Source organism: Neomonachus schauinslandi, chromosome 6 (genome assembly GCF_002201575.2).
Source record: "Neomonachus schauinslandi chromosome 6, ASM220157v2, whole genome shotgun sequence".
Classification (NCBI taxonomy): domain Eukaryota; kingdom Metazoa; phylum Chordata; class Mammalia; order Carnivora; family Phocidae; genus Neomonachus; species Neomonachus schauinslandi.
This window is the reverse complement of record NC_058408.1, coordinates 103,417,499-103,444,779: the sequence shown is the minus strand read 5'-3', so window position 1 is coordinate 103,444,779 and position 27,281 is coordinate 103,417,499. Positions and strand designations below refer to the sequence as shown.

Genomic DNA, 27,281 nt, shown 5'->3' with positions numbered 1-27,281 from the left:
ATGTTGTGGGTATGTGGTGCACACCTCCTCTCACTCCACGTTGGAAAAGCATGGCAGGGTGGAGGACCTCCCACACAGGTCCCCTACACACCTTGCATTCCGATCGCCCCTCTCCCAGAGCAAAGGATGACGGGGTGAAAATGAAATTGGCTTCCAAGCTTCCCTCCTGGTTTCTGAGTGTCACTTTTCTGCATATTTATGGTAATCATCCTTGCAACAAAAACAGTGACTTCACTGTCTAAATAATAAGGCAATTTGTTACAGCTAATTACTCAAGGACTTCCTTAATCTCAGTTAAAAGATCCGAGAGGATTCCTGCCCCCTCTCATTCCGGTGTTCCTGAAGATCCCCCTAATGTATTCTGGATCACAGATTAGTGGGGAGCCAAGAATGGTCCTTGCTGGGCAGGACTGCTAAAATCCATCCCAGCAACGTGAAGCAGTGATTTATTGTGACATGGAATGTGGGACATTTCCCCAGCTTTTGTGATTGTGGTAATGAAGCTGTAAACCAAATAGCATGAAATGAGGCAAGGCCTTACAATTTAATCAGCTCGTAAACAGATCTACTGCATCAAGCAAATGACATTATTATCCATCCGAAGTAAATCATGCTAATCTCGGGAGATAAAATCAACATCGTTAATGGTCACATGTCATATTCATCAACACTAAACCATCCCCTTTGACAGATTAATCCTAACTACAGCTCCCAGGATGTATGGTAATAGGGCTTGTAGCGTGCATTTCACTCCGTGCCAGGCTAACCAGCACTCTTAGGCTGCTATTACAAATAATTTTTTTATTGATTTACATATTTTAAAATGCATTTAAGGTGAGGCACCATTAAAAACCCTGTCACCCACCCATATTTCTTCCCTACATTCCCAGACTTTATTAATAGGAATGGGAAGACAAACTCAGTAAGCCTTATAAATACTTTGTTTAGGGCACTGTTAGGGGTAATTAAGATGGGGACTAGGGGTTTTTTTGTGGGGAGGAGGGACAGGTGAGGAGCAGAAGGGGTGACAGAAAGAAAGTACCCTCTTGCGGTTTGGGGACAATGGAAATTGCAGCATCATTTGCTTCCTGTTTTCCCTAGAGGTGCCAGGCAGAGGAGGAATAAAGTCTCCCCCAAATCTACTCACGGAGCCTTCCCTCTCCCCCTTTCCCTCACAGCCTACCTCCACCCCGTCAAGTCAGCCTTATGGAACATGCATCTGGGCTTGCATTTCGGTCGTTGTATCCTGCCTGCTGACTTCAGACGCCAAATGTATTTATTTATCATGAGGCTGACCTAGGATGAATGCTCCTGGAAAAGTGTCCACTATTCAAAATGTCACTTCCCCTCAACAGGCCGTGCATTATACTGACAGGCATACTTTCAGAGGCCCCTGAATGACGAGGATGGATGGAGGGCTGCCATAGCAGCGCTGCCTGGGCCAAGTGGGTGAGTGAGTGAGCGAGTGGGTGCCCGAAGTATCTCCAGCCTCGATGAGGAGCCCAGACGCAGCGGGAGCCAGGACTGTGACAGGAGATGCAACGTGGAGACTTGTAGGGCTCCACTTCTCAGTGGCTGGTGGATAAGCAACCCGCCTTATCCCAGCCAGCCTTCCAAGGGCACATTTTGAGGGGCTTCCTGTCCGCCTGTAGGGCCAGTAGGGGGTGGCAGGCAGGAAAGAGGGTGTTACCCTCCTCTTCCTCCTGAGTGAAGGTGGGGGGCTCCTGGGACCACCACTTTGGGCCATGCAGACCTTGCATTGCTCAATTCCATTCCACTATGAGGCCACCACTGAGGCATGCCCACATCACCCTGGATGAGAAATCCAAAAAACAGATGGATTTGGGAAGAACATATACTCAAATCAAGCTATTAAACTCAATTAAAGCACTTCTTTTGATGCACTGAAAGGACCCCACCTCGACTTAAGTGGACTGAGGTAAGACTCTGACATTTCCAGATCCCCCCATGTATCATATAGGTCTCCTCCTGCTGGGATTTATTTCAGAGGTGGGGTATTTGAGAGGTAAAACAGGAGCCTGAAAAACTGCCCAGCCCAGGTCTGTTTTATAAAATTGCATCTATCGATTAGGCCAACTAATGAAATGATACAGTGTAAATTAACTTCAGGGTTTAGGTGGCACCAAGTTCAAGTGATTGGAACCCGCTGAGCTGTAAGAATCTCTGAAGATTTTGTGTCTGGAGTTTTCCAGGATCCTTACCGAGGTCCTTGGAGGTTGTGCTCTGCTCTCTGGGGACCAGGGAAGGCAAGGAAAGGCCTTTCCCTACCTCGGCTTGGTCTGAGTTAGTATGGTTTAGGGCAGTGGTTCATAAACTTTAGCATGAGTCAGAAGCACCTGGGGGCTTGTTAAAACACAGATTGCTGCCCTCCACCCCGAGTCTTATTCAGTAGGTCTGAGGTGAGGCCAGCGAATTTGCATTTCTAGCCATTTCTCATGTTGTACTGATATTGCTGGTCCCGGGACCCAGGGCTTTGGGGCAGGAACCCTATGCTAGGGAAGGGTGGAGGGGGCAGGGGTGGAGGTGGAGATGGGGAGCATCGGGCTCCCAGGTGCAGGTTACATGCCCAGAGTTGGGTCATGGCAGGCAGCTGGGGCCAGAAACAGGAGGTGAGGTCAGGAGTGGAACGTTCACGTCTCTGCGGGGTTTCCTGTTCTAAGTTTCTGTGACTCTGAGAATACAGTGAGCAAACTGGGCCTGACAAGTCAGAGTTCAAAACCCCAGAGATCATGGGCACCTGGGTGGCTCAGTCGGTTAAGCGACTGCCTTCGGCTCAGGTCATGATCCTGGAGTCCCGGGATCGAGTCCCGCATCGGGCTCCCTGCTCGGCGGGGGGTCTGCTTCTCCCTCTGACCCTCCCCCCTCTCATGTGCTCTCTCTCATTCTCTCTCTCAAATAAATAAAATCTTTAAAAAAAAAAAAAACCCAGAGATCAAAACTGAAAGCAGCAAGTGCCCTAGAGGCCAGAGATGGCTGGATTCTAGCCAAGCCCCACCTCTGACTTACCGTGTTTCCCTCAGTCAACCCCTTTCCCTCTCTGTTCTTCACCTCTCTTGTCTCTTCTGTGAAGAGAAAATGTTGCACTAGATTTCCTCCCTGATCTTTTCAATTTCTGATAGGTGTGAGGTTATGCCAGTGTTTCCCAAACAGCAGTCTGTGAAATCCTTGTTCTCCTTGAAAAATGAGCTCCATGATCAGGTAAGTTTGGAAAAGCTTTCAAAACATAAGCCCCCTCTTGGATTTTTAATTTATATTTGCATATTAAAGATTCTTCAGGAAGTCAGGAAACCTGTTTAGCTTTATTTAATCCAGGATTTCCCAAATGTGTTTGACAACAGGGCCCTTCTTCTACCTAACACCTATTAGCACCGAGGTTCTGGAGAACATACTTTGGGAAACACTGGCCGATGACAAGGGCTGAATTAAGAGGCAAATGAATATGTCATCATCTAAAGATGCCTTTTCCCCAAAGGTGCCCGGAGGTACAGACCACTTCCCCTCGGCCACCAGCACCTTGGTGCATTGGTACATTCAGCAAACATCGATTGAGTACCTGCCACGTGCCAGGGACTGAGCTGGACACTTAGCTAATAGACAGCCCCTGTCCTCAAGGAGCTGCCTGGGTGGGTGGCAGGGGAGAGCCTAGACATTTCTTAGGCCTGGCAGGGAACTTCAGCGATTCTAGCCATGCTCGGGACCTTTTGTCCCTCCGTTCCCGTGGCTGGCATCAATTCGTCATTGGTCTCACTAGTGGATTTTCTCTGTTTAGTCTCACCTGCTTGTAAAGCATACAAACACGTTCACTCATTCATTTAACAAAAATATATCGAGCATATATTTCATGCTAGATACTGTTGTGGGATATAGTTGAGAATAAAACAGGCAAAAATCCCTGTCCTCTATATTTCAATAGAGTAAGAGAAGCAGTGAATTCATGAAATTCATGTCAGATAATAACAAGTTCTAAAGTGGAGAGGGGCTAGGCAGTGTTGACGGAGTTTTGCTATTTTAAATGGGGATGGGGCTGTCTCACCGATCTTTGTGTAAGAACCTGAAGATGTGAGAGAGTGAGTCAGGTGGAAGAATGTCTTGGAAGAGGGCACAACAAGTGCAAAGGCCCTGGGGTAGGAGTATGCCTAGGGTGTTTAACACACAGCTAGGAGACCAACGTGGCTGAAGAAAATGAGAGAGATGAGTAGCAGAAAAGGTCCAAAAAAGATAATAGGGGCCATGATGTTAGATACTGAGTGGGACGGGAAACCTTTTGAACAGAAAACAAAATTTAATATGACTTATCTTTTAATAGACCTTAATGTGACTTACATTTCAGCATCTACAAAATCCCTGTGGAGAGTCTAAGAAGGTAATAATCAGTTCAGGAAGCTGGTTTCCTGGTGGGGGTCGTGTGGCCCTTCTGCTCATGGCCTCACCCAGTCTGGTATGAAAGGGTAGACAGGGTGTGGGGATAGAGGGAGGCCGGTAGATGACCAGGGGCAGGAAGCTCTGAAAGCCAAACTGTTCTACATACGTATAATATTTCTACTCTGTGCCAAGCACTGTTTGAGGCCCATTGACTTAGATCCTTTTTGTGAACTTTGAATTAACCCTGTGGGGTGGGATTCCTTGATCTGCATTTGAGATCCTGTGAGTCAGACCAGTTAAGAGGCTTGCCGAGGCACCCAGCTCACCAGTGGCAGAACCCAGGGCTTTCTAAGTTTCATTCCAGTGCGAAGTTCCAGTGCTAAGTTTCTTTCCAGGAAAGCCTCAGCCTCACACTGTCTGGTGTTGGGAATGGTGTCTGGAGCTCCATCGCTCTCCAGGGCCTCACTTTCCAGACAGGTGAGCGCCACAGCCCTTAGTGCTGACTCCAGATATTCTGTAGGTACCCAGAGTCTGCAAGGTGAGTGTCTTAAATTGGAAATAGACACTGAAGTGATGGAAAGTTACATGCAGAAGGTTTATTGGGCAGTGTTCTCAGGAGGAAAACGGAGTGGGGTGAGGGGAAAAGTGGCCCCAAATGTGGTTGCAACAGAGACCTCAGCCTCCAAGAACAGCAGATTGGTGCGGAGATGCTGGGGCGGGGGGGGGGGTGCAGAGAACTGGATGGGCACGTGATCCAAGCTGGGCCAATCACAGACGGCCTCAGAAACAAGGGATGGAGACCTGAGAAAGAAGTCACTCTGGTTCTGGGTGTCAAATCAAGGACAATTAATCGTGTTCAACCATCCAGACAGGAGTTGGGAAAGATATTTGGTGATGCTGAGATAAAAGACCAAAGCAGGTGCAGAGAGAAAGTAGAGGGAGGTAGCCCCCTCCTGAAGCCCTCCAGAGTTCCAGGCCTTTCTTGATCTGCATCCCAGCCCTTAAATGGACACTGTGGACCTGAGCTGCTGATTCAGCTTCTCCAAGTAGAAGCTCAGAGTTCTCTGGATGCTGCTTCTGTTCCTCCAAGGCTGGCCCCCATCCTCACACCATACACAGCTCTGATCCTCCCACTTGCCCATTTTCTAATCTCGGGAGTGAGATATTCTCTCTGATGGTTATTTTTTCTCTCCCTGGGTCCCTTTCCCTAAGCTTTTCAAAGTCAAAAGCCAGGATGAGCCTTTGTTGCTTTCCCTGTCCCATCTCTTCCCGGAGGCACCCAGCAGAGAACAGGCTAGCTCCGAGGGCGAGGGCATTGGTGACAGACAAAGGGAAGGAAATAGCCAGAATTGTGAAAAATTAATAGTTCAAACGTATTATCCTACTATGAAACAACAGCGATTTTTAAGTGCCCTTTCTTTTTTCAAAAGCACAACAGCCTCTGGATTGTGCTATAAGCACCTTCCCAGGCGAGCATCAGTGCTCTGTGAGGCCAGAATGTTAATGTCAAGATCATTCATTCATTTGTGTGCCAGAATAGACAGCCAACTGCTTCCTTAGGAAAAATGCTTGTCTTATTTGCAGATTCTTTTCTGGCCCACTGCCCGACAGAGGTAGGGTGGCCATTCATTTGGATAAGTCTTGATTAGGCCTCTTAATTTTCATAAAAGGCAGTCAACCTGACAGTCCCCTAGATTGACATAAAATGTTGTTTTTTATTTTATTATAAAAGAAATAGCTACTTATTACAAAAATGTTGCAGAAATGATTCACTTGAAAGTGAAAGTCTGCTATAATCTTACCTCCCCAAGTCAGCCCCTTTTAGACATTAAATCTATATTTATCCAGACTTTCTCTTCCCATCTTACTTTTCCAGTAAAACTGATCTGCTTCACTCCTCTTAACATAACTGTATTGTTTTCTTGATTCACCTTTTTTTAAAAAAAAAGATTTTATTTATTTGAGAGAGAGAGAGCTAGAGAGAGAGAGAGAGCAGAAGCAGGGGGAGCCACAGAGGAAGACAGAGAAGCAGACTCCACTCTGACCAGGAAGCCCAACGCGGGGCTCAATCCCAGGACTCTGGGATCATGACCTGAGCCGAAGGCAGACGCTTAACTGACTGAGCCACCCAGATGCCCTTGATTCACCTTTTTAAAATAACTTTTTAAATCCAAAGTAAATACATAATTATCGTAAGGAAGGTGTAGCTAAACTATAAAATTCCCTCTCCCCTAAGGTTACATACTGTCACCAATTTCTTATGTATCCTTCCGGAAATTTTCTATGCCCATATGTTGTTTTATTATTTAATTTTTTTTTAAAGATTTTATTTATTTATATGACAGAGAGACACAGCGAGAGAGGGAACACAAGTAGGGGGAGTGGGAGAGGGAGAAGCAGGCTCCCCACGGAGCAGGGAGCCCAGTGCGGGGCTCGATCCCAGGACCCTGGGACCACGACCTGAGCCGAAGGCAGACGCGTAACGACTGAGCCACCCAGGCGCCCCTTATTTAATTTTTAATACGAGCAGAATCACACAATACCACAATGCCTACTGTTGTGCAACCCGCTTTTTTCACCTAATAACGCACCTTACACAACTTTTTCCAGCAGCACGTGTCATCTCCTTGTTCCTGTTGATGGCCGCACAGTGTTCCACTATACAGACATGCTATGATTTATATATCTAGATCTACTTCTCGGGCACAGGCAAAACCTGCATTCCAGGTCTTTGTTGGAAACCAGAGCCTCAAGCTGCGTGCTGAAAGAAACCCTGTGCATGGAGAATAATTTGGAGATGAGGTTGGAGTTGGTCCTTGCATTCTTCCAGTATCTGGGTGTTGTTTCTGAATGAAGCCAGTCACTGGTGGATTGCACATTTGATCCACACCTTCTGGATCTCCCAGAGAGGTGCCTTCACCAGGTCAAGGCCCCGATTTCCAATGCAGGAGCCTTCACAAGCCTCACCCCTGCCTTAACAATGAGGATGTTGTGGAGGATGTTGACCACTGCATGATCCACATGAGATCCATGCAAAAAAAAAAAACAAAAAAACAAAAAACAGCATTATTTCTTCTAAGGAGCTGGTCTGCTTTTTCTTTAAGGACCATGTGATATTTGTAGTTAATCACTTTTCCTATTTTCCTTTCTTGCTTTGGACTCCAGGAAGCCCAGAACCAAATTTTAGTGATCACATAAAATTTCTGTGCCTACCTGCCTGCTATTTCTTCCCCTTTCACCTCCCTGTGTAGTCTTTTATATTTCTCCTGGACCTTTAGAGACTTTGATTTTTAATTTTTGAATTAAAATTTTCTGTTTTGCTGAGGTATCTTATTTTTGTTGATAACTTTAAAGTCGCCTCTTGTTCTTACTTGCAGGAAAAAACCCAGAGCATTAGAAACAATAATTTTGCAAGATGCTTTTCTGACATACCCCTTTCTGTTCAAATGCCTGACCCTCCCCTGCCCTGTTGATGCGGAGAGATTTGGAGGGTGATGCAGAGACCACAGAAGTGAGCTGGGGCAGCAGGTGGCGTGACAAGAGAGGTTTGTAGCTCAAGGACGTAGGGCCAAAATGTACTCAGCTGCCTGGGCGCCCTTGAAGTGAGGTATGGGGGCTGCTAGGCTGCTTCACAGGGCTTGTGACCTCAACTCCCAGTTTACTGGGCCTCGCCCAAGCCTGAGAAGGGCCTCTTGTCCTAATTGGACTGCCACTCCTGGGATGTACTTGGAAACTGGCAGCACCAACTTGGGATTTGCCATGTCACCAGAGTCAGAGTCAGGAAAGCCCTAGGTCTTCCACTAAATAAGGAGGAGGGGTGGTAGTCCCTAGAACCCAGGGGGTTAGATGCTGTCCTGTCACCTGACATGAGGAATGGCTGTGATAAAATAATAACCGGCAACAGTAGGGGACCCAGTTTGAACAAAGAAGCTGAGGATCAATGCTCCACAGCCACTGCCTGCTTTGTGGGTCCTTCTCCTACAACATTATATATTATATGCAAATCACAGCACAAACTTAAGGCTGCTTTTCATGTCAAGTGGCTTCTTTGAGTCTATATGTTATATTTTACAGATCCTGGACAGTAACATTTTTCTTTTTAGTGCAAAGTTGCTCAAGGTTCATCTGAGACTCTTTTAAATTGCTGCTTTCAGAGAAATAACAATGTAAAATGACATGATGATGTATGGCCCCGTCCGGCCGACTAGGGCTGCGGCAGCCACAAACGCCACCAAACCTTTGGGAATGAAGCGGTCTCTGGAGCGCCATTGTGCAATTGTCCTAACCGGATCATTTTTAATTAGTTGCAATTAATTTCAAGTGACAGCGTCCTGCAATATCAAGTCAGAGAGGCTTGGGTGCGTGGGTGGGGTTATTAGGAACAGACGGCTGGTGAGAGAGAAGCCAGAGGGGGTCTCGTTACAGGGCTTTTACTTCCGATAAGATTCCCGGGGAGAGAGATGGAGCGATGATCATTTCCTGAGCTGGTGGAGGGAGCTTCTTCCTAATGATGCAAATGTTCTGATTCTTTCTGGGGCATGTGCAAGCCTGCGAGATGGGCGTGTGCAAGCCTGCGAGATGGGCACTTATGTACACGTGGGCAAGTGTGTTATGACAGTTGTCTTGCTTAGGTAACACCAAGTGGTTCACCAGATAACCTCCACCTTAGTGTGGCAGAAGCAATCCCTGAGATGAGGCTTTGGGCAGGTAGTTTATTTGGGAAGTGACCCCAGGAGTGGGGAAGTGAATCAGCAAAGGGAAGGAGACCAACAAGGGGTGTGATTAAGCAAGTTAGCTCTGTGTATATCTGGAGCTCACTCCCACTGGGGAACCCTGGAAGACAACCTAGGACATATAGCTCAGAGCTATCCTATCCATTGGACCAAGGACCTCGGTTATTTACACAATGATCCTGTTGGTCACTAGTGGAGGACTGCTTCCCAGTTGTTGTGTAAAGGCACAGTAGTGACTCGGACAAAGCACCGCGGATACCGGCAGCTGGAAGTCAGGCTTGGAGCACAGACATGGTAAGGGCAAGGGGATCGGGTGGACACTGACAGCATCTGCCATAACCTCCAGGATCCTTTGCAGGTCTAAAGTCCTACAATCCTCTCCCACCAACCCTTGGATATCCCTCTAAGACATTTACATGGGGAGAAACAGGCAGAGAGGGTAAGCAGGGTGACACTCCTGGGGAACCCAGGCTCTCTCAGGCCAGGCTTTTGTGAACCACTGGGTTTCATTTCCTGCCACCATCTTGGCACCCTTTCCCCTGCTTCCAGGATCAGAGTCCTCGATAGGGTTGCTACAGAGCAATGGTTCGTGCATAAGAGCTAAAACTAGAGAAAGTATCCCTCCCGAGCACCATGCTCTCTAATCTAAAGATTTTGGGGGGGGCACCAATCTCATAGTGACACAGTCACTTCTTGTCCCCTACCTAGCTGACTCTTTGGGGCCAAGGGGCTACTCTGTGCTTCTAATGCACTTACTAGTCTGAGCAGTGGATTTAGAACCGGGACTAAGTCACTTGACCTCCATGCCCTGGCTTCTCTGAAAAGGTGAGGGGGCATGTCTACACCCCTTCCAGCTCCTTGTTTATGTTCCCAAACCTTCCTTCATGGGTTCATCAGTAGGGAGGGGATGGGGGCTAATAAAACTTGGCCCTTTTCTCAAGAGCAAGAATAACAACTATTATACACATATATTGAGCACTTACATATGCCCTACACTGTTCTAAGAACCTTCCAACACCATATTAACTCCTTTAATTTTCACAATCCAGTGAAGTAATATCATTATGCCCATTTTAGAGGGGAGGAAACTGAAGAACACAGAGGCTAAATAACTTGCCCAAGGTCACCCAGCTACACAGTGATGGAGCTAGGATGTGAACTCGGGCGTCTGAGACCCTGAAACCATTGATAATGTCAACTACCTGAGGAATTTTGATACCCACTATACCGCCATTGGGTTTTGTTTCATGCTTCCCCTGAACTGAAATACACACAATACTAAAAAGCCTTCTTTCCGCAAGTGCTGAGTATGTCTGACTTAAACACTTCTCTTTTGGGCTTTCTTTAAATTTTTTAAAGAAGTGGATTATTGCATCCATGTGAGGGGCCTCTAGAAATAATGGGAGACCCCAGCATTGCCTCCTTCCTTCCAGGGCCTGAGCCCATTGTCTGCTTTGGGTAAGGACACAAGGACCTGCAGTGGGAATGTGTGGTTGTCCTCCAGATATGGCTAGTATGGCACTTACTACTGGAGGAGCCAAGCCCCCCTGAATCATCCTCTATGGCGCTAACATCCATTAACTTCTCTAAACCCCGTCTCCACACTTGGCCAGGCTTCCCATTTACAAAGATGCCTCTCTGCCCACAGAGGTCAGTTTGAAACCACCATCTCTTCACACTGGAGGTTCGTTTTTGTTTGTTTGTTTGTTTTTTCAGTCTTCAACATGTCTTTCTTTTTTTTATAAGATTTTATTTTTTTATTGGGGGGGAGAGAGAGAGCATGAGCGGGGTGAGGGGGAGAGGGAAAAGCAGGCTCCCCATGGATCAGGAAGCCCAATGCAGGACTCGATCCTAGGATCCTAGGATCATGACCTGAGCTGAAGGCAGACGCTTAACTGACTGAGCCACCCAGGTGCCCCCATTCCTCAACATGTCTTATCTTTGGACTTCCAATAAGTTATTTTTCAGTGGTCCCAGAATTTGTGCAGCTGATTTGATTTTTCAGTGATTCCCCACCTTTTTTTTTTTTTTTTTCCTGAATCGGTCTTTACTTTGACGAGACTTATTGTGAAATCTCGGTTCTAGAGTCTGGAGTCTCCATTTTGCCCCGGCTCTGTCACACTGAGGGATGCGATTTTCTGGATTCTGCATTACTCTGCTGGGATGCCCTTCTCTTGTGTTTACCTGCAGGAGCCTCCTCACCACCCGACTTGTGCCTTTCAGTCAGTGAGCCAAGTTTGTGCGCTTTCCTCCAAAGCCTGCTCAGGGCCATATAAGGCGATCACTTCAAGGCTGTTTTGGGGAGCTTATGTGTTTATTGGGACATAATTGACAAAAATTATCTGTGAGATTATCATAAAAAAAAGTGGAGGGGCGCCTGGGTGGCTCAGTCAGTTAAGCATCTGCCTTCGGCTCAGGTCATGACCCCAGGGTCCTGGGATCAAGCACTGCATCCGGCTCCCTGCTCAGCTGGGAGCCTGCTTCTCCCTCTCCCTCTGCCCCTTGCCCCTGTACACACACTCTCTCTCTCTCTCAAATAAATAAATAAAAATCTTTTTTTAAAAAGTGGAAAAGAGATGTAACAGAGGGCTTCATTTAGGAAGAAAAGAAGTCTTCGGGTGAGGCCATGGGGTTGACATGGCCAGACAAGGCTTCCAGGAGAAGCTGTTGAGGCTGGGATTCTCAAAACCATAGTTCTCGGTCCATCAGACCCAGAGCCTCCTTTTATTACCAGGTTTGTCATGCCCCATTTACTATCCTAGGATGGAAAGCAAAGATAATAATATTACCAACCTATCCACATAATTTCAAAAAAAAAATCAATATATTGACCCAACTGTTACATAAAGGAGAAATCAAAGGAAAGTAAGTTATAATAAAATAATATGTGTTTCAATATGTAAATGCTCAGCAACAATGAAGAAGTCAAATACTGGCACCTAAACATAAAACCACAGAATGGGAGGGCTGTCAGTACCTCCTGCTGCTAGTGTGCTGGGACATAAGGGCCCTGACTGATGCACCCACATGAGGGGTGGTTTCTGGAATGGTGAACCACTCTTGCTCAAGTTCTATACAGAACAGAGGACAACTTCTCCCTCAACATCACAGGAGCTGCATTCCTAGAAAATTCGGTATATATTAAAACCATGCAAAAGTACTCTGTGCTTATATGTGAAACTGAGCGAGGTTTAAACCCAGGTCATCGTAAACAGATTTTGCCACCAGGATCATGGGCAAGCCGAGGCCTTCCCTGACGGTTGTGCAGATGGGCCCTGCACAGCCATATACTTCGTCATGTAAGTGAATGGTGCCCCTTGGGTTGTAAGGTACACAGCAACCTGCTTGCGATTTTCAAAAGCTGCATGGGATGTGGGAGAACCTGCCATTGCATGGGACTGTTCCACACACTGCAGTAGGCAGAGAGCACTCCTGGTCTCCACCGCCCCGCTAACACACACACTAAACGCCAGCCTTGTCACAACAAAATACCCCCATCAATGTCCAAATGCACTGCTCCATGGAGAACCACTCTCTCAGAGCCATGTGTGCTCCAGCCTCGCCCACTGCAGACAGTCCTCAGCTTCTCCTCGACTCCTCTCTCTTGCTTCCTTCATCCATCTTTTCCTTCCCACTCTTGCCCCAGTCCAGGAGGAGTGGGCTCATTCCTGGGCCAGGAGAGGCATCCACCTGGGCTCCCTGCTTCTGACCTCAGCTGCTCCATTTCAGCCAGAGAACCTGCCCAGCACTGTAGTATAAAGACCTTTCTCTCCCCTGCACTCAGAATTCAGTCCCACACTGACAGTGCTATCTTTTCATAGTAATGTTTCCTTCCACTCCCTCCCATTCTTGAAGTATTCCCACACCCATTCATTTGCTCCCACCATTCCCCTTCTTGGCCAACCCATACCCCTCCTTCATCTCTGCCCTTAGGTGCCCCCTCACTCACCAGCCTTCCTGGATGTGTGCAGTCAGAAGCAATGTGCTCCCGTGGTGTTTCGTCTGTACTTCTTGTAGACCCATAACATCTTTGTAGAGTGCTCTTTTCTATATATAAATTAGAATCTCCTCCAGAGCAAGGACCAGGACTTATGGCTCTCAGGGCCCCAGCACTGGAGATCCCCAATCTTGGCTCCAGAACTTGAGATTGGGTATAAAGTAGGGCCAGCCTAGGAGGGGCATGGATTTAATCAATGGGCTGCTGGGAGCCGTGTAGCTTCCTGAGTAGAAACTGACTTAAAGTGATAGCTTTGATGGATTGTGCTAGTGAGGTGGGGCACAGAGAATTGGGGCAAAGAGTGAAGACTGCTGCCATCCTACAGCAAGGAAGGACCATGACTTGGTCTCTCAGGTAGAAGAGGAAATCTGAAGAAGCCCTGAATCCACTCTGTCTAAGGTGAGGGAGGAGAGTGGTCACAAGTTGTGCAGAGGGCACTGGCCTAGAAGTCTCAAGGCCTGGGTTTGAGTCAGCTAGCCTTACTACTGCGCTTACAGTAACATGGTGCCTGGGGCCCGCCATGTGAGGAGGTGCCAGTGAGAAGGAATCTCACTAACTTGTCCTTGCTTAAACTAAAGCCACATGTTTATTGCAGCATTATTTACAATAGCCAGATTAGGAAGCAGACCACTGTCCATTGATAGGTGAATGGATAAAGAAGATGTGGTAGATAGATGATAGATAGATAGATAGATAGATAGATAGATAGACAGATAGATAATGGAATATTATTCAGCCATAAAAAAGAATGAAATCTTGCCATTTGTAACAACATGGATGGAGCTAGAGAATACAATGCTAAGCAAAATAAGTCAGTCGAGAAAGACAAATACCATATGATTTCACTCATATGTGGAATTTAAGAAACAAAACAAATGAACAAAGGGGAAAAAAGAGAGAGAGACAAACCAAGAAAGAAACAGACTCTTAACTACAGAGAACAGACTGGTGGTTCCCAGAGGGGAGATGGGGGGGGCGTTGGATGAAATAGATGAAGGGGATTAAGAGCACACTTATCTTGGTGAGCACTGAGTAATGTATAGAATTGTTGAATCACTGTATTGTATATCTGAAACTAATGTAACAATGTATGTTAACTATACTGGAGGTAAAATAAAACATTATATATAATTTTAAAAAATTGAATCCACATGATTACTGTTTGGTGTCATTTTTTAAGTCATCAATCTCATTAAACATCTTCTGTGCTCCCTCCTAACCTAGATAAGGCTTAGCAATACAGCTCCCTCTGCATTTTGTTATTTGTAAGGTACGTCATTATAGGATAGAGAAGGTACCCCCCTGTTGACCTTGCACTGGCTCCTCAGGCCCCGATTCATTCTAGGGGCCCCCACCTCTCCTATGACCTCAGAGTTTCCAACTAGGCCAAAGATGTGGCCATGAGCAAGGCTGCTTCTAGAGCAGCTTGACCCAGAGAAGAATGAGCAGGTGCACTGGTGACCTGAAATAGGACCAAGAGCTCCCCTGTAGAGTTCACACTGACGGGTATTGTAGTCTGGGACCCCTGAGGGAGACAGGGAGTGGCAGGCTACCTAGGAAAGACAGAGGAGGATTCTGTCATCACACCCTGGTCTTTCTTGCAGGTTCCTCACTGCCTGAGCTGTTCTGTAACCAGTGATCTTTGACCTTTGTCGGCCTTCCCTGTGATGCAGAAGCTGCCAGGATGCAGATCACAAGGCATACTTTCTCTGGTGCCCCCACCAACGTCCAAGCAATACATATCAGCATCACCTAAGAATCAGATTTTTAAAATACAGATGCCCAGGCCCCCATCTGGAGAATTTCATTTGGCAAACATGGGTGGAACTTGGACTTTTGTTGTGGTTGTTGTTTCTTTTTTAATCTCTGAGGTGACTCTACACAGAATCGAGAGAAAGCCTTGGCTACTGAGCAGACAAGACTGTCTCCTGGGCAAGGCCTTTTGCAAAAGAGGTGAGGAGAGGGGCATCTCTGGCCTTATGGCTTGGTCTCTTGAGAGGTATGCCCCACAGAGAATCACAAAACCCACAGACCAATACATCACCCAAGGCCTAGCCCTAACTCTGCTCCAACAGAGCCAGCTGAGGACATAAAGGACCCACAATACCATCCCCACAGGGCCTGAACAGGCCTGCCAGGGGCTGTGACTGGGCCTCACTGTGGACAGAAGGTGGACGTGAGCCTCCTGTGGGCTACTGGGCTGCCACAAGAGACTGAATGGGGCAGGTCTGGCAAATTCCGTGACAGAGAAGAGAGGAGTGGTGTGTGTGTGTGTGCGTGCGCGCACGCACGTGTGTGCGTGTGCACCTGCCGTTCCCATGCACCCTTATTGCTGCTTTGCCTGCTGCTGCGGCTGTCTGGGAAGAAAGCAACCAGCTAACCCCCTGTCACAGCTTCATCATGCCCAGGGGTGGGGAGTTGCCCAAGGCTGGGGGTAGGGGTAGGGGTGGGGAAGGAAGTGGAATGGGGAATGGAAGAGGGAGGACTTTGAGATTTCATCCTGGGCATTTTGAACAAGACCAGGTAGGGGGCAGGGAGCAGGAGCCCCGTCTCCCAGCTGAAGCTGAGCAGTGGTCCCCCACCCCCACACAGGGCCTGACTCTAATGTCTTCTGATGGGACAAATTGGTGAGCATGACTATTAGCTGGGTGACATCAAAAGGCATTAATCTCTGGTTCCCGAGCAAGACCAGCACCACATTAGTGCCTCACACCCAGTCATTATTAAGACTTTAGCCCAAGGGTGTAATAAATGTTTTATGGCATGCAAACCAAGGTAATGGAATGCAAATCCCATAATATAGCCATACATTTATTTTCTAATGGAGCAAATGATGATGTATTTTATCTGAGAAGAGCTGCCGATAGGGTCTGCTTGGGAAATGCAAAGTTAGGGACCCAAATGGTGAGTGGGTGGCCCTGCTCGGGTGGGGGCTTGGTGTGAGCAAGGGTGGGAGACGCATTGGGACTTCCCAGCAACAGTCAAGCTTTCATGCACACAAACCTCCTGGACAAGCCCATCGCTCTTGCTCTCATACCCCCAAATGCCCTCCTTTTGGGGCATATATCGAACATTCTGAGGCTTAATTACATCCCCTTTGCAGAGCTCCCCCCCCTCCCTGGAGCCCCCACCCCCACCTGGAGCTGCATACCAATAAGCTATTCAGCTCATATTGGCTTTCCAAAAATATGGCCACATTAAGGTGTGAAATGTTAATGGGATCGAGGGGCACAGGGCTATTTCTCCCGTGGAGTTAGGACTTGGCATTGGTGCTGTTTTTATTAAGAGGCCAACACTGTTCAGTTGCAGCCCTGGGGCCGGTGGGGAAACCAGGCAGGCTACCCAGGGTGGCTGTGGCCTTGGGAAGGGCTTCAGGTAACCGAGCCCCCCAGGCCTTGCCAATTGTTGCTGCTTCAGGAAGAGCTCTCTGATTATTCTAGTGGCCCCCAAAAGAATATGGGATGCCTCTGCAGTCAGAGGCCCTCTTCGTTCCCAAACACTTCCTTAGGGTCCTCTCTTATCCAGCCCAGGCCCAGGCACACAGTACCCAGCTGGACAGGGCCTCATGAGTCTAATACTGACATCTAAGGACCTGCTCTGTACCTAGATTTATGGGGGCACCAAGAAGCTCAGGACCTGTCCCTGCCTTCAAGGTACTGATGACCTAATGAGGGAAAAGGACACACATCTGAAAAGAAATCACCAGTCAGAAGGTATAAGGTTTAAGGGCCACCTCAGTGGTATATCTGAGGAGTCCAGGTTTCCTTAGAAGATTTCTAAGAAAAAGACAAGGCATCCATTGAGAAAAAGAGAAGGGGAGTGAATACCTCGGTCCCAGAGGAATCCTGATGTGATGTTGCTGTGGCTGGAGGTGGTGAAGACCTCTTAAAATTGAAAAGGCAAGACTTGGCTCTTGCCCCGAGAGAGCTCACAGTAGGTGTTCAGTTCACACTGGCTCTGGAATACCCTGAAAACAATGATGATTCTCCTAGGGCTGGGATGAAATCTGGTATTAGCACTTCGATGCTTGGCAGTACTTTTGATCTTCTAAAATGTCTTCTTGTTTTATAGAATATTAACACCAATAATAATTAATTGAGAAATTATATCAGGCTCTGTGCTAAGCACTTCATTATCTCATTGAACCTTAAAACGAGCCTAAGAGGGAAGTACCTTTATGATTCCCACTGAGGAATAATAATGAGGAAACAAGTCTCAGAGTGGGGCTTGCCCAAGTCAGGGAGAGCTGGGACTGTGGGCAGATTTCTCTACCTCCAGAGCTCATCCTTTATGGTCTGCCCCTCCAAATCGAGGTAGCAGAGGTCAGAGGAGTAAAGAACTGTGCTGAAGGACACACAGCCGGTTGGTGTGATCAAGGGAGGGCCTCTGGCTGCAGGCCATGCTAACTTCTACACCACAGTGAGCTGCTCTTGATCTTCATGTGTGTGTATTATCTCAGGCAGCATCTCCCCATGGCCAAGTGCTTGACCTTCTGTCTACATTCAACTAATCTGTGCTAAGAATGAATATTGTTTCATCCTAAGGTAAGTCAAATCATGGATGAACATAAATAAAATAAAGATAAAAGTAAATCTGGTGTTTCTGATAATTCTGAACCTACTCTAATTTGAAGATTCTCCATTGACTTATTTATGCCAAACATGGAGGGTATAGGTTGATTGCCCTTTTGAAGGAGACTTGGGCTAGAACAAGAGTTGTATTTGGTTCTGCTCTGGTTCGACCTGCTAAAGCCCCATAACAGGACTTTATAGACCATTATCCTTCAAGGCCCAGAAAATGGGCCAAGCCCTTCTCTGGGGGAAGAAAGACAGTAGAAATCTATTCTGAATTCTTCAGGCTGGGTATGGAGACAGATAGGTATGGAGGCCCAGCAACCTGATTAGGGCCAGGACTAGGGTGAGACAAAAGAAGCCTAAGGTACAAATTAAGGAGGCACTCACTCTCAGAATCACACTAGTGCAGACCTTAAAAATGAGTAGCCCCGAAATGATGTGCTCTAGGCACTCTCTTGCCAGAACCTGACCCTGAATTGCCCTGACTCTCTCATAAATGAAAAAGTGGAAAGGAGCCCATGTCTCCTTGGCCCACTGTTGAGCTGGGAAGGGAAAGGGTGACTTCCAATTGGTCCCTATACCTAGAAAGCTTGGGACTCGGGGACTGGATCAGCAAAAGAAATTCTAAGGAAACGGACTTTCGCAAAGGTAAACAGGGAAACCACAAGCAGTTCATTAGCCCACTTAAGTGAAAATTCAGGGGCTCAGGACTTAGACAGGACTGGATCCTGTTACCCAACATCCTCAACAATCTTCTTTCCATCTCTCAGCTCTGCTGTCCTCAACATTCTTCCTAGACACAGACTAGTTGAAGGTAGACAGAGGATCACTTGGATCTGGGATAATACACGCCCATAAAAAGCAAGAGCTGTTCATAGTGGTACAGGAGACCACATAACCTGAAGCCAAAGGAGGGAGTGAAGTGATGGCTTCACTCTACAGCTCAGGAAGCATCTCCAGAGTGAGGGCAAGAGAGCTGCAAACAGACCCAGACCTATTTCCGGCCAACCCCACTGGAAAAAAAGAGCTCCTCTTCCCCAGTAGCTGAAGCTTTAGTGTTCATTAGCCCAGCTTCAATTTCATGCCCATCACTGAACTAATCACTGGGGCGAGAGGGCTGACCTACTCTGATCATGGGCTGATCCCTAAGGACCCCAGACATTCAACCCCATTTGAAACTATGTCAACTTAGGGAAAGAGATATAAATTCCCCCAAGGGGAACCTGGGTGCTCTGGGAGAAGGAATGGATCCTGGGCAGGCAAACTCAAGAGCACTCAACTTGAGAGCTAGAGACTCTTCTAAAACTGTGGCTGCACCCAGGCCTTCTCTGAGGACGCATAGCTCCTGTTGCTCAAATCTGCACAATTTGTGATCATCCTCTGGAAGCTTTGCTCAGGCATGAAATGCTTCTTGCTCACCTTTGGCCACCTAACACTCTCCCCCAAGGGACTAGCCAATGACTTACATTATAGTTTCTCAGTAAGAAATTGCTGACGTTATGAAGAATGAATGAGGAACTGTTTTGGGACCGGGCCCCAAACTTTTATTAACTGTGAGGTTAAAAGCTATCAAGGGTCAGGGGCACTGCAAAGGGGCAGAGGGAGTGAGTCAATTAACACCTGCCTTTTTATTTCCAAATCGAATTGTTACATGAGGTTTGGAGATGATGTAACCACTCGGCGGTGTCGGGGTAGGATTTATGAGCCATGGTATGTGGAGCAATGGTTTGAACAGGCAGCTGGTGAGAGGCATTTACCCTGACTGCCCTCACTTGGAAGTCTCCCTAAAATAATGGTTGCAAGACATGAAGGTACTCTGGCAGTTATAAACCCCTCCCCCTGTGGCCGGGGTGGATCTGAGTTGAGTCACTTTTTCCTGGGCTGGTTTAGAAGGGTGTCCGGTTCAGGCATGGCTTCATGCTAGGAGGGGAAAGGAGTGGGAACGTTCAGGAGTAGAGGGAGGAAGGGATAGACAGAACAGGAGATTAACTCAGCTTGGCTCCCAGGAATGGGGACATGACCCCATTGGAGCCTTCTTGGGTTTGTTTGCATTTGAGTAGGGAATGGTATTAGCCAACACAGAGAGTCTATTTATTAATGTCCACTCACTGCCTCCCGCCTGAGAAGAGCAGGATTAGCCTCTGCTGGAAGTCTCTGGAATGAAGTTGGTGTGGCTGGACTCATCGACCATTCCAGAGCCTGCTGTAGAGAATGGAAGAAGGCAGGCTTCCCCTCTAGCCCTTCCCACCAGTGCCTGGGTCTGAATGATGGATTTTCGACTGGGTCATTAAATGCTGATTAAAGTACTAGAGAAAAGAACAGGAGGGGAAAAAAACCCAACATCGAATGTTGTACATGCATACACACTCCCACCCCAGGCCCTCCCTCTTCCCTTTTCTCAAGCTGCCTCGAAGTTCGTTCCAACCCTCCATTGGAAATGCTATAAAAGGCCAGGTTAATTAAGTCCTATATATTACTAGCACAAACACTTCCAACTTTATTCCGGCAGCTCGGTGAGTGAGGAGGAGGCCAGGCAAGGTCCAGGCAGCTCAGGGTAATAAAACAGAAGACTCAATTACCTTGTACATTTGCAGTTTTTATAAAATCATTTAAAGTTCTCCCAATGAAAAGCACGATGGAGAGGGACTGGAACCCTGAAATCCAGCAGGAGCTTAGGGAACTGGGGATTTTAGAGCAGCTATGGGTAAGAAAATAATCTTGTCCATCCCCCTACTTCTGGGAAGGGAGGTCAAGGCAAATTATGAAGGAAGGAGAGAGGGAAGGGGACTCCCCAAACAGACCGAGCACCCACTGGGTCTGGAGTACTATACTGGTGCTTTACATAACTCGCTCAGGTAGGTATTATTCCCATTTACAGACGAGAAGACTGAGGCAGCAGAATGAGTCTCTGGCACCCAACCAAGAGACACCCAAAACCCAGAGCCTGCTCTACTCTGATTCTTGCCCCTCCCTCTAAGCTACCAGGCCAGTGTCTGCACAGCATAGGCCAATGTTAAGAGAAGAGCCTCCGGAGTCCATTTGAATCTCTGGATTCAAATCCCACTTCCTAGCTGTGTGCCCTTGGGTGAATTATTTAACTTTTCTGAGCCTTAGCAAGTAGTCTCCTCATCTGTGAAAACAATTTTAGTACTCGCTCACAGCACTGTGAAGAGGATTAAATGGGACAGTGTGTAAAATGCTCAGCCCAGAGCCTGGAGTATGATCCCCATACTGGTTAGTACTATGATTCTTATGCTAGCTATAACTCAACTTGTCATGACCAGATCATCACATTTTCCAGGGTGACGGCAAGTGAACCAGTTACACTAGCCACACTCATGAGTTCAAGAAAAGGGGTAGAGGAGCTCTCCCAGCTTCTCCCTCTACACCACAGAGAGCTAATTCACAAATGGATTACCCAGCTTCTGAGTCTCATCGAAGGGCAGGAACCTCTGTCCCGTTGAGGGACCTAGTTCTTTCGTGGGGCAACAAAAATAAGAGCTTTATATAAGTAAAAAACAAATTGGTTTTTTCTTCAAAAAAAAAAAAAAAACAGAAACTGTTCAGTTGTTCAATACACCTGCTCTTTCAGGAATGGGAGTATAAAACTTCAATTTAACAGCAGCCCCCAGAGAAAGAAATTATTCTCTGAACTGTAGCCACAATGACCCAGAGCAATGTTTCCCAGAAGGTTGGAGAGAATTAAGCCCAAAGTTCCCTCATCTTGGTCAAATCTCTCAGGGCCTCCGGGGGTGTCCTTGGGCCTGGCACGTGGAGACACTTTGATCGAGGTGTGTCGACTGAATAAATGACATTGAAACTCTCAAGTCCCCTTGTGTGGAAAGCTTCCTCTCAGCTAGGCCCATGAGGCACGCTGTATTTTCCTAAAATGGCCACAGCAATATTTCCAGCCCCACCTGCTCTTCTAGAACCTTGACACTTGCCCATCGAGAAGTAGAGTCTATTTCTCCTCTTTTGAAATTGGGTAGGACTTTGTGGCTACCTCAACAAATGCTGTGTCACCAATGTGATATTGTACAACCAGCAAAACTACGCCCTAAGAGGCAACATGGCTTTCACCTGGCACTCTCACACAGGAATCTCGCCGCAATATTGTGAGGAAGCCAACGCCGTACGAGAGGCCACATATAGATATTCTGGCCAACAGTCACAGCCAAGAGCCAGCACCAGCTACCAGATATATGAGCAAAGGAGCCCCCAGCAACTGAGTCACCTTCAGCCTTCAGGTCTTCCAGATGATACCATACATCGTGGAGTAGAGACAAGGCATCTCTACTGTACCCTATTCAAACTACTGACCCACAGGGTCTGTAGGCATAATATATGGTCGTTTTACCCCCATTAAGTTTGGGATAATTTTTAACCTAGAAATAGATAAACAGAATAGCCAACCATGCCTTTCAATGCCAGCTTCAGTTCTGGGGGCTGCTAAGCAAGAGGGTCATTGACCAACTGAAGAAATTCCTGAGCATTGTAATCAGGATGGGAGGGACATGGAATTCTGACCTGGATGTTGAAAGCTGGAGATGGGGGCTGGGGGCGGGGAGAGGATTCAGTCATGATCTTCTTTCCTTTGAGGAAGGAACAGGCTTGTCCTGGGCAGCAGTGCCGAACAGCAGGAAAGGAAAAGGCTTTGGAGGCACATGGCCCTGGGCTCCTTCTTTCCTTTCTCCTTTCTAACTCTGTGACTTGGACAAGTCAGTCCACTTCTCTGAACCTCAGACGGGGATAATAATGTCTCTCTTGCATGAAGCTTGTGTACATTAAATAAGATCAATATAAGTGACTTAACACAAGGACCCTTAATAGTCTCATAAAATTTCTCTTGGTTACCCACTCAAAGCATCAAAGAAATAGGAGGTATTTATGAAAAGGATGCTGCATGACATCACTTCTGGGTTAAGGGTGGGGAAAGAGGATTCAAACATAACTCTCCTGATTTCAGGAGAGTGTAGGACATAGGCATAAGAAGGTGAATGTAGATCGAATTCTTGGCTTTCATAGCAGCAAGTGCCCAATAACTGGCAAAGGAAGAACTGAAGTTGGAGCCTGGAATTTTCTCTGTGAGGAGATCTTCAATTATGCGTTCAGACTCTTTAACAGTTATAAGATTATTTGGGCTTTCTATTCTTTTGTCAGTTTTGACACTGTCCATTTTATCTAAATTTTCACACTCGTTGGTATAAAGTTGTTCAACTGCCTTTTTAATGAATCATGAAGTTCCCCCTTTTATCAAACCCTCAAAATTGTGCAATGGGGTCACTCCACGTACACTTGTCTAGTGGTCACAGCAGTAACGTTTTTGCCACCACCCATGCAACGACCTGTGGGTAGCCCCCAGGCACGTTTTCCTGGACCTCCCAGTGCAGCGTGGTGAAGGCACTCGGAGCGTTAGCAAGCTAAAACTGCTTCCGGGAACTCACCCAGAAAGTTCAAGAGAAAGCCAAATTCGTTCCCAGCCTAGGCTCCTAAAGACAGCTCAAATGTGCCCCTGGAGGACTGTGGTTGAGACTGACTGAGCCGTCTCCTCTCCCCACCAATGCCCCCCATTGCCAGTGTATAAGTCCTGCACCTTCTTCTTTCCTCACTGATTTCCCAAGCTGAGCAGGCTTTGTGAACTCACTTTGGCAAGAGTCATGCATGTTCCACTCTCATCCCTATTGCTAGTTTATTTCCCCACTGAGGACAAGCAACATCTAGCCGGCTGGGACCTGAGGATGAGGGAGAAGTTTATGGGGTGGTGAGGAGTTATCTGTTTATCCAGGTGACCTCAGGTGTGCTTACGCTAAGTGAAAAATGGTCAAGGGTGACCTCAGCAATGGCTTCAGTGAGGTGTGTGTCTGGGAAGTACCACCACTGTTCACCTTTCCCAAGGGATCCTCTTCCTTCTTGACAGTTTCAGAGAAATTGTAAAGGATGGTATTGGTGGGTGATGCTCCTAAGCCCTTGCCTTGTGGGGAGTCCCCGGCTCGCAGCCCCGACCCTCCGTCTGCCTCCTCAATTGAGTCCCCCCTTCTCCCCTGCAGCCTCCTCCCCAGAAAAGCAGCCATCCCTGAGCTCTGCGTCTTTCCATGGGTGGCTGCCCTGAGGGTCCTTGGCAGCATTGTCCCACATCTGGCCATCCAGCTGAGGAGAGTAGAAGACATAAACAGCTGCCGGGCCTGTCTCGGGGTCAAAGGTCCCTGCAGACTCAGTCAGAAATTGGCTACTCAGCCAGCACTGGAACCTGATGCTCTGAGGGCTGAGTCAGTGTCCAGCTGGGCACTGAAGGGGTTAAAGGAACATGGTAGAAGATAGGAGAATGGGGGCACGCTGCACTGCTGGAAAAAAGCTAGCCTTGTGCATGGATAATTAGAACTGAACATCAGTAAACAATGCCTTTTCCCCTCATTAAGGACAAATCTGTATGTATAATGTGCCTATTTTCTCTTTCATTAACTTATAAATGGCCACTACTTTAAAGCCATTTAACCAGTAGTTTTGACTTGCCCGTCAGCTCTGGGTCTGACATGTTTTCTCCTCTCCTGCACAGACAGAGGTGCCCACCTCAGCACACAGCTCCCATGAGGGGAGAGGCCACAGACAGGGCTGTGGAGGTTTCCATAAGGGAGCTGAGAGAGTGAGGGTGGGAGGGCAGGCCCCAGGCCCAGGCAACCTCTCACCATCCCCTCCTCTCAACTGTCTTGGATGACTCATTCCCATCTTCTAAATTGCTTTGCCTGTGCCCCTGAGTGGCTTAAGGAGCCCGACTGTTGGGAATCCCTGAAAACGTAGCCAGTCAGCAAGCCTCCTGAGAAACAAGCTGAGACTAGAGGTCCCGAAAGTGAGATATCAATTCTGTCCTCATGAAACTCACAGTCCAGTAACGAAAGCAGCGCACACATATATATGGAAGGAAGAGAAGCTACAAGAGGTTCATGAAAAATGGAAGTCTTCAATGAAAGTTAGCAAGGCTTTCAGAGAGTATGTCTCCTCCATCAGTCTGGAAAATTCCCTGGGAATTGATATCATGTCTCCCTCATCAGGCTAAGCACTTCAGGGGATACTATGTCCCTCCCATCAGATTGGGAGATTCTTTGGAGGCAAAGACCAGGTCTCTTCCATCAGACTAGACACCTCCTGAATTAGAAAATATTGCTTTTATCAGATTGAAAAATCCCATGGGTGAGGTATCTGTCCCAGGGCAGGGCCTTATCTCCCTGTCTTTCTCTGGGTAGTCTCCCAGGACCCTAGACAAAGACAGCCTCCTTACACTCTCTCCTTGCTCCCTCCTGGGACCCTAAGTGTGCCCCAAATCTGTGCTGGACTTGAGAGGGGCAGAGATTGTACAAAAGAGGAGGCAACTCAATCCTGGTCCTTGGGAGCACCCACAGGCTTTTTGATTTTGCCGTGACACTAATCCACACAAAGCAATGAGGAGACAAGGAAAGGGGGACTGAAGTGAACACTTACTGAGCACCCACTTGGTGGCAACAAAGGCTATGCATATTACCTGTTGTGTTTTCCCACATGAGAGCCCACAATCCCAGGAAGTAGATAATATTTTCCCCATTCTACCAATGAAAAGCTGGAGACCCAGAGAAGTAAAGCAATTCACTCAAGATCACACAGTCAGTCAGTGATGGAACTGGGAATTGAACACATTCTGTCCAGCTGTGGAGAACAGGCTATTTCCATGGCATCCAGCTGTCACCTCAGTTGAGTGAAAGAGCCTCATGAACAGTGGAAGGAGGAGAAAGAAGAACAGCAAGCTGGAGGAGTCAGACCTGGGGAGAGGAGCTTAGGGCGGAAAGATCTGGGGGTCAGGGGCATTGGAGTCTTCTGATGGTGAAGCTGGGGAGAGCCCCACTTCTGGACCTCACCTGTACCTTCCCTGGTTAGGGAAAGTGGGGAATCCTCAGGCCTGGAGAGGGACTGTGCTTATAAATTCAGTTATTCCTCAAAAATGCCATCTCCTGAAAATATTTTAACTTTTGACTGACCTCTGATGGATGCTAGGTTGTTTCACCATTGAGACATTATCACCATCACCATGATCTTTAGCATTTTAGTAATTTCGAAGAATTGGAAACAACCCAGATGTCCATTCACAAGAGAATGGAAAAATAAGGTATGGTCATATGTGGAATGCTCTATAGCAGTTAAAAGGAATAAAGCAGACCCATGTGGGCTTGACGTGGCTAAACCTCCAAGACATATAGTGTTGAGTGAAAGAAAAGAAGCAGGCATGTTGTTACATTTAGTGTGATATTGTTTGTGGAAAAAGAGAAGCTCCCAAACAAAGTGCTTTCAGTAGTTTCATATTGTTCTTATAGAGTGTGTAAAACACCCATCAAACTGGTAACAGTGGTTATACCACCACCTGGGAGGTAGCTGTATCCAGGAGGGGAGATGATCAAAGGGAACTTTGGCCTTGGCAGGGTAACCACCTGCTTTCTCTGTTGCTAGTGTGACTAATAACAGCATTGACTTTCACTATCAAAAGTGTTCAGATTGGGGGATAAAGTATATAATTACCTTACTTATCTGTAGTATTTAAGTTTTTGCAGAATGTATTAATTGATCATCTGTGTCATCTCATCTCTAAAAGCACATCAGGTTTAAGGTAAAGTCCTCCTCCCCTAAATCCATGTATAACCACATAACCTCAAAACACAGAGAAAGAGACATATGAAATTATGCAGTACGCATTGTTCTGAAAATTGCTTTTTTCACTTAATTTTATCTATATCAGTATCATCAGGAAAAATTAACAAAGAAATCCTCAGGTCTCACCAACAGAGATGTAGCTTCTGTGAGTTGGCACTGGGGTGCACAGACGTATATTTCTGACGAGCTTTCTGGGGGATTCTGATGCCACTGGTCCATGGACCCCATGCTAATTTTTGTCACTAGAACAAATGTCATTCATTTATCTATTCATTTATTCAACAAAAAATTACAGATTCTTGCCCTGGGTTTGGCCCTGGCTACACGTGGAATTTAGCAAAGAACACAATGCAGCCCCTGCCCTCCAGGACACAGCGTCAGGTCTCCTTCCAAGGGGACCAGTCCTTACCAACAGTGGGTAGAACTGATTGTGAGCATTCTTCTTGAGGGAGGTGTGGTTGCAGTGACAACAGAGCTCTGGGCACCCCGCTCCTGCTCCTGACTCTCCATTGTTCGCTCTCACAGAGGAACAGTTCGGCCAGGGGGTCACGCCGTAGCAGTGGCTTTTAAAGACACTCAGAAGACACCCATGGAACCAGAGATGGTGATTCACCGAATTAAAATTACTCTAACCAGCTGCAATGTAAAATCTTTGGAGAAGGTATGTGCTGACTTGATCAGAGGTGCTAAGGAAAAGAATCTCAAAGTGAAAGGACCAGCTCTGATGCCCACCAAGACTCTGAGAATCACTACAAGAAAAACTCTTCATGATGAAGGTTCTAAGACTTGGGATCATTTTCAGATAAGGATCCACAAGCGACTCATTGATTTATACAGTCCTTCTGAGATTGGTAAGCAGATTACTTCCATCAGTATTGAGCCAGGAGTTGAGGTTGAAGTCACCCATGCTGATGCTTGAATCAA

The 27,281-nt window shown here is 47.1% G+C and overlaps 1 protein-coding gene across 1 annotated transcript; it reads left to right on the top strand.

The window, feature by feature from the left end:
- On the top strand, window positions 1-27,276 carry LOC110589412 (40S ribosomal protein S20-like). The gene is made up of 6 exons (XM_021699944.1): window positions 1-9; window positions 1,376-1,449; window positions 3,141-3,219; window positions 3,494-3,546; window positions 4,352-4,384; window positions 26,883-27,276. Exons 1-6 carry the CDS (start codon window positions 1-3, stop codon window positions 27,274-27,276), a joined length of 642 nt encoding a protein of 213 aa, XP_021555619.1.
- The last annotated feature ends 5 nt before the right edge of the window (window positions 27,277-27,281 follow it).

Excerpts from the sequence above, each read along its gene's own strand:
- LOC110589412 (XM_021699944.1), top strand. Across the intron at positions 1,450-3,140 it reads GCGCTGCCTGGGCCAAGTGG|GTGTGAGGTTATGCCAGTGT; the intron begins GTGAGTGAGTGA and ends AATTTCTGATAG. Across the intron at positions 4,385-26,882 it reads CCTGTGGAGAGTCTAAGAAG|AGGAACAGTTCGGCCAGGGG; the intron begins GTAATAATCAGT and ends TCGCTCTCACAG.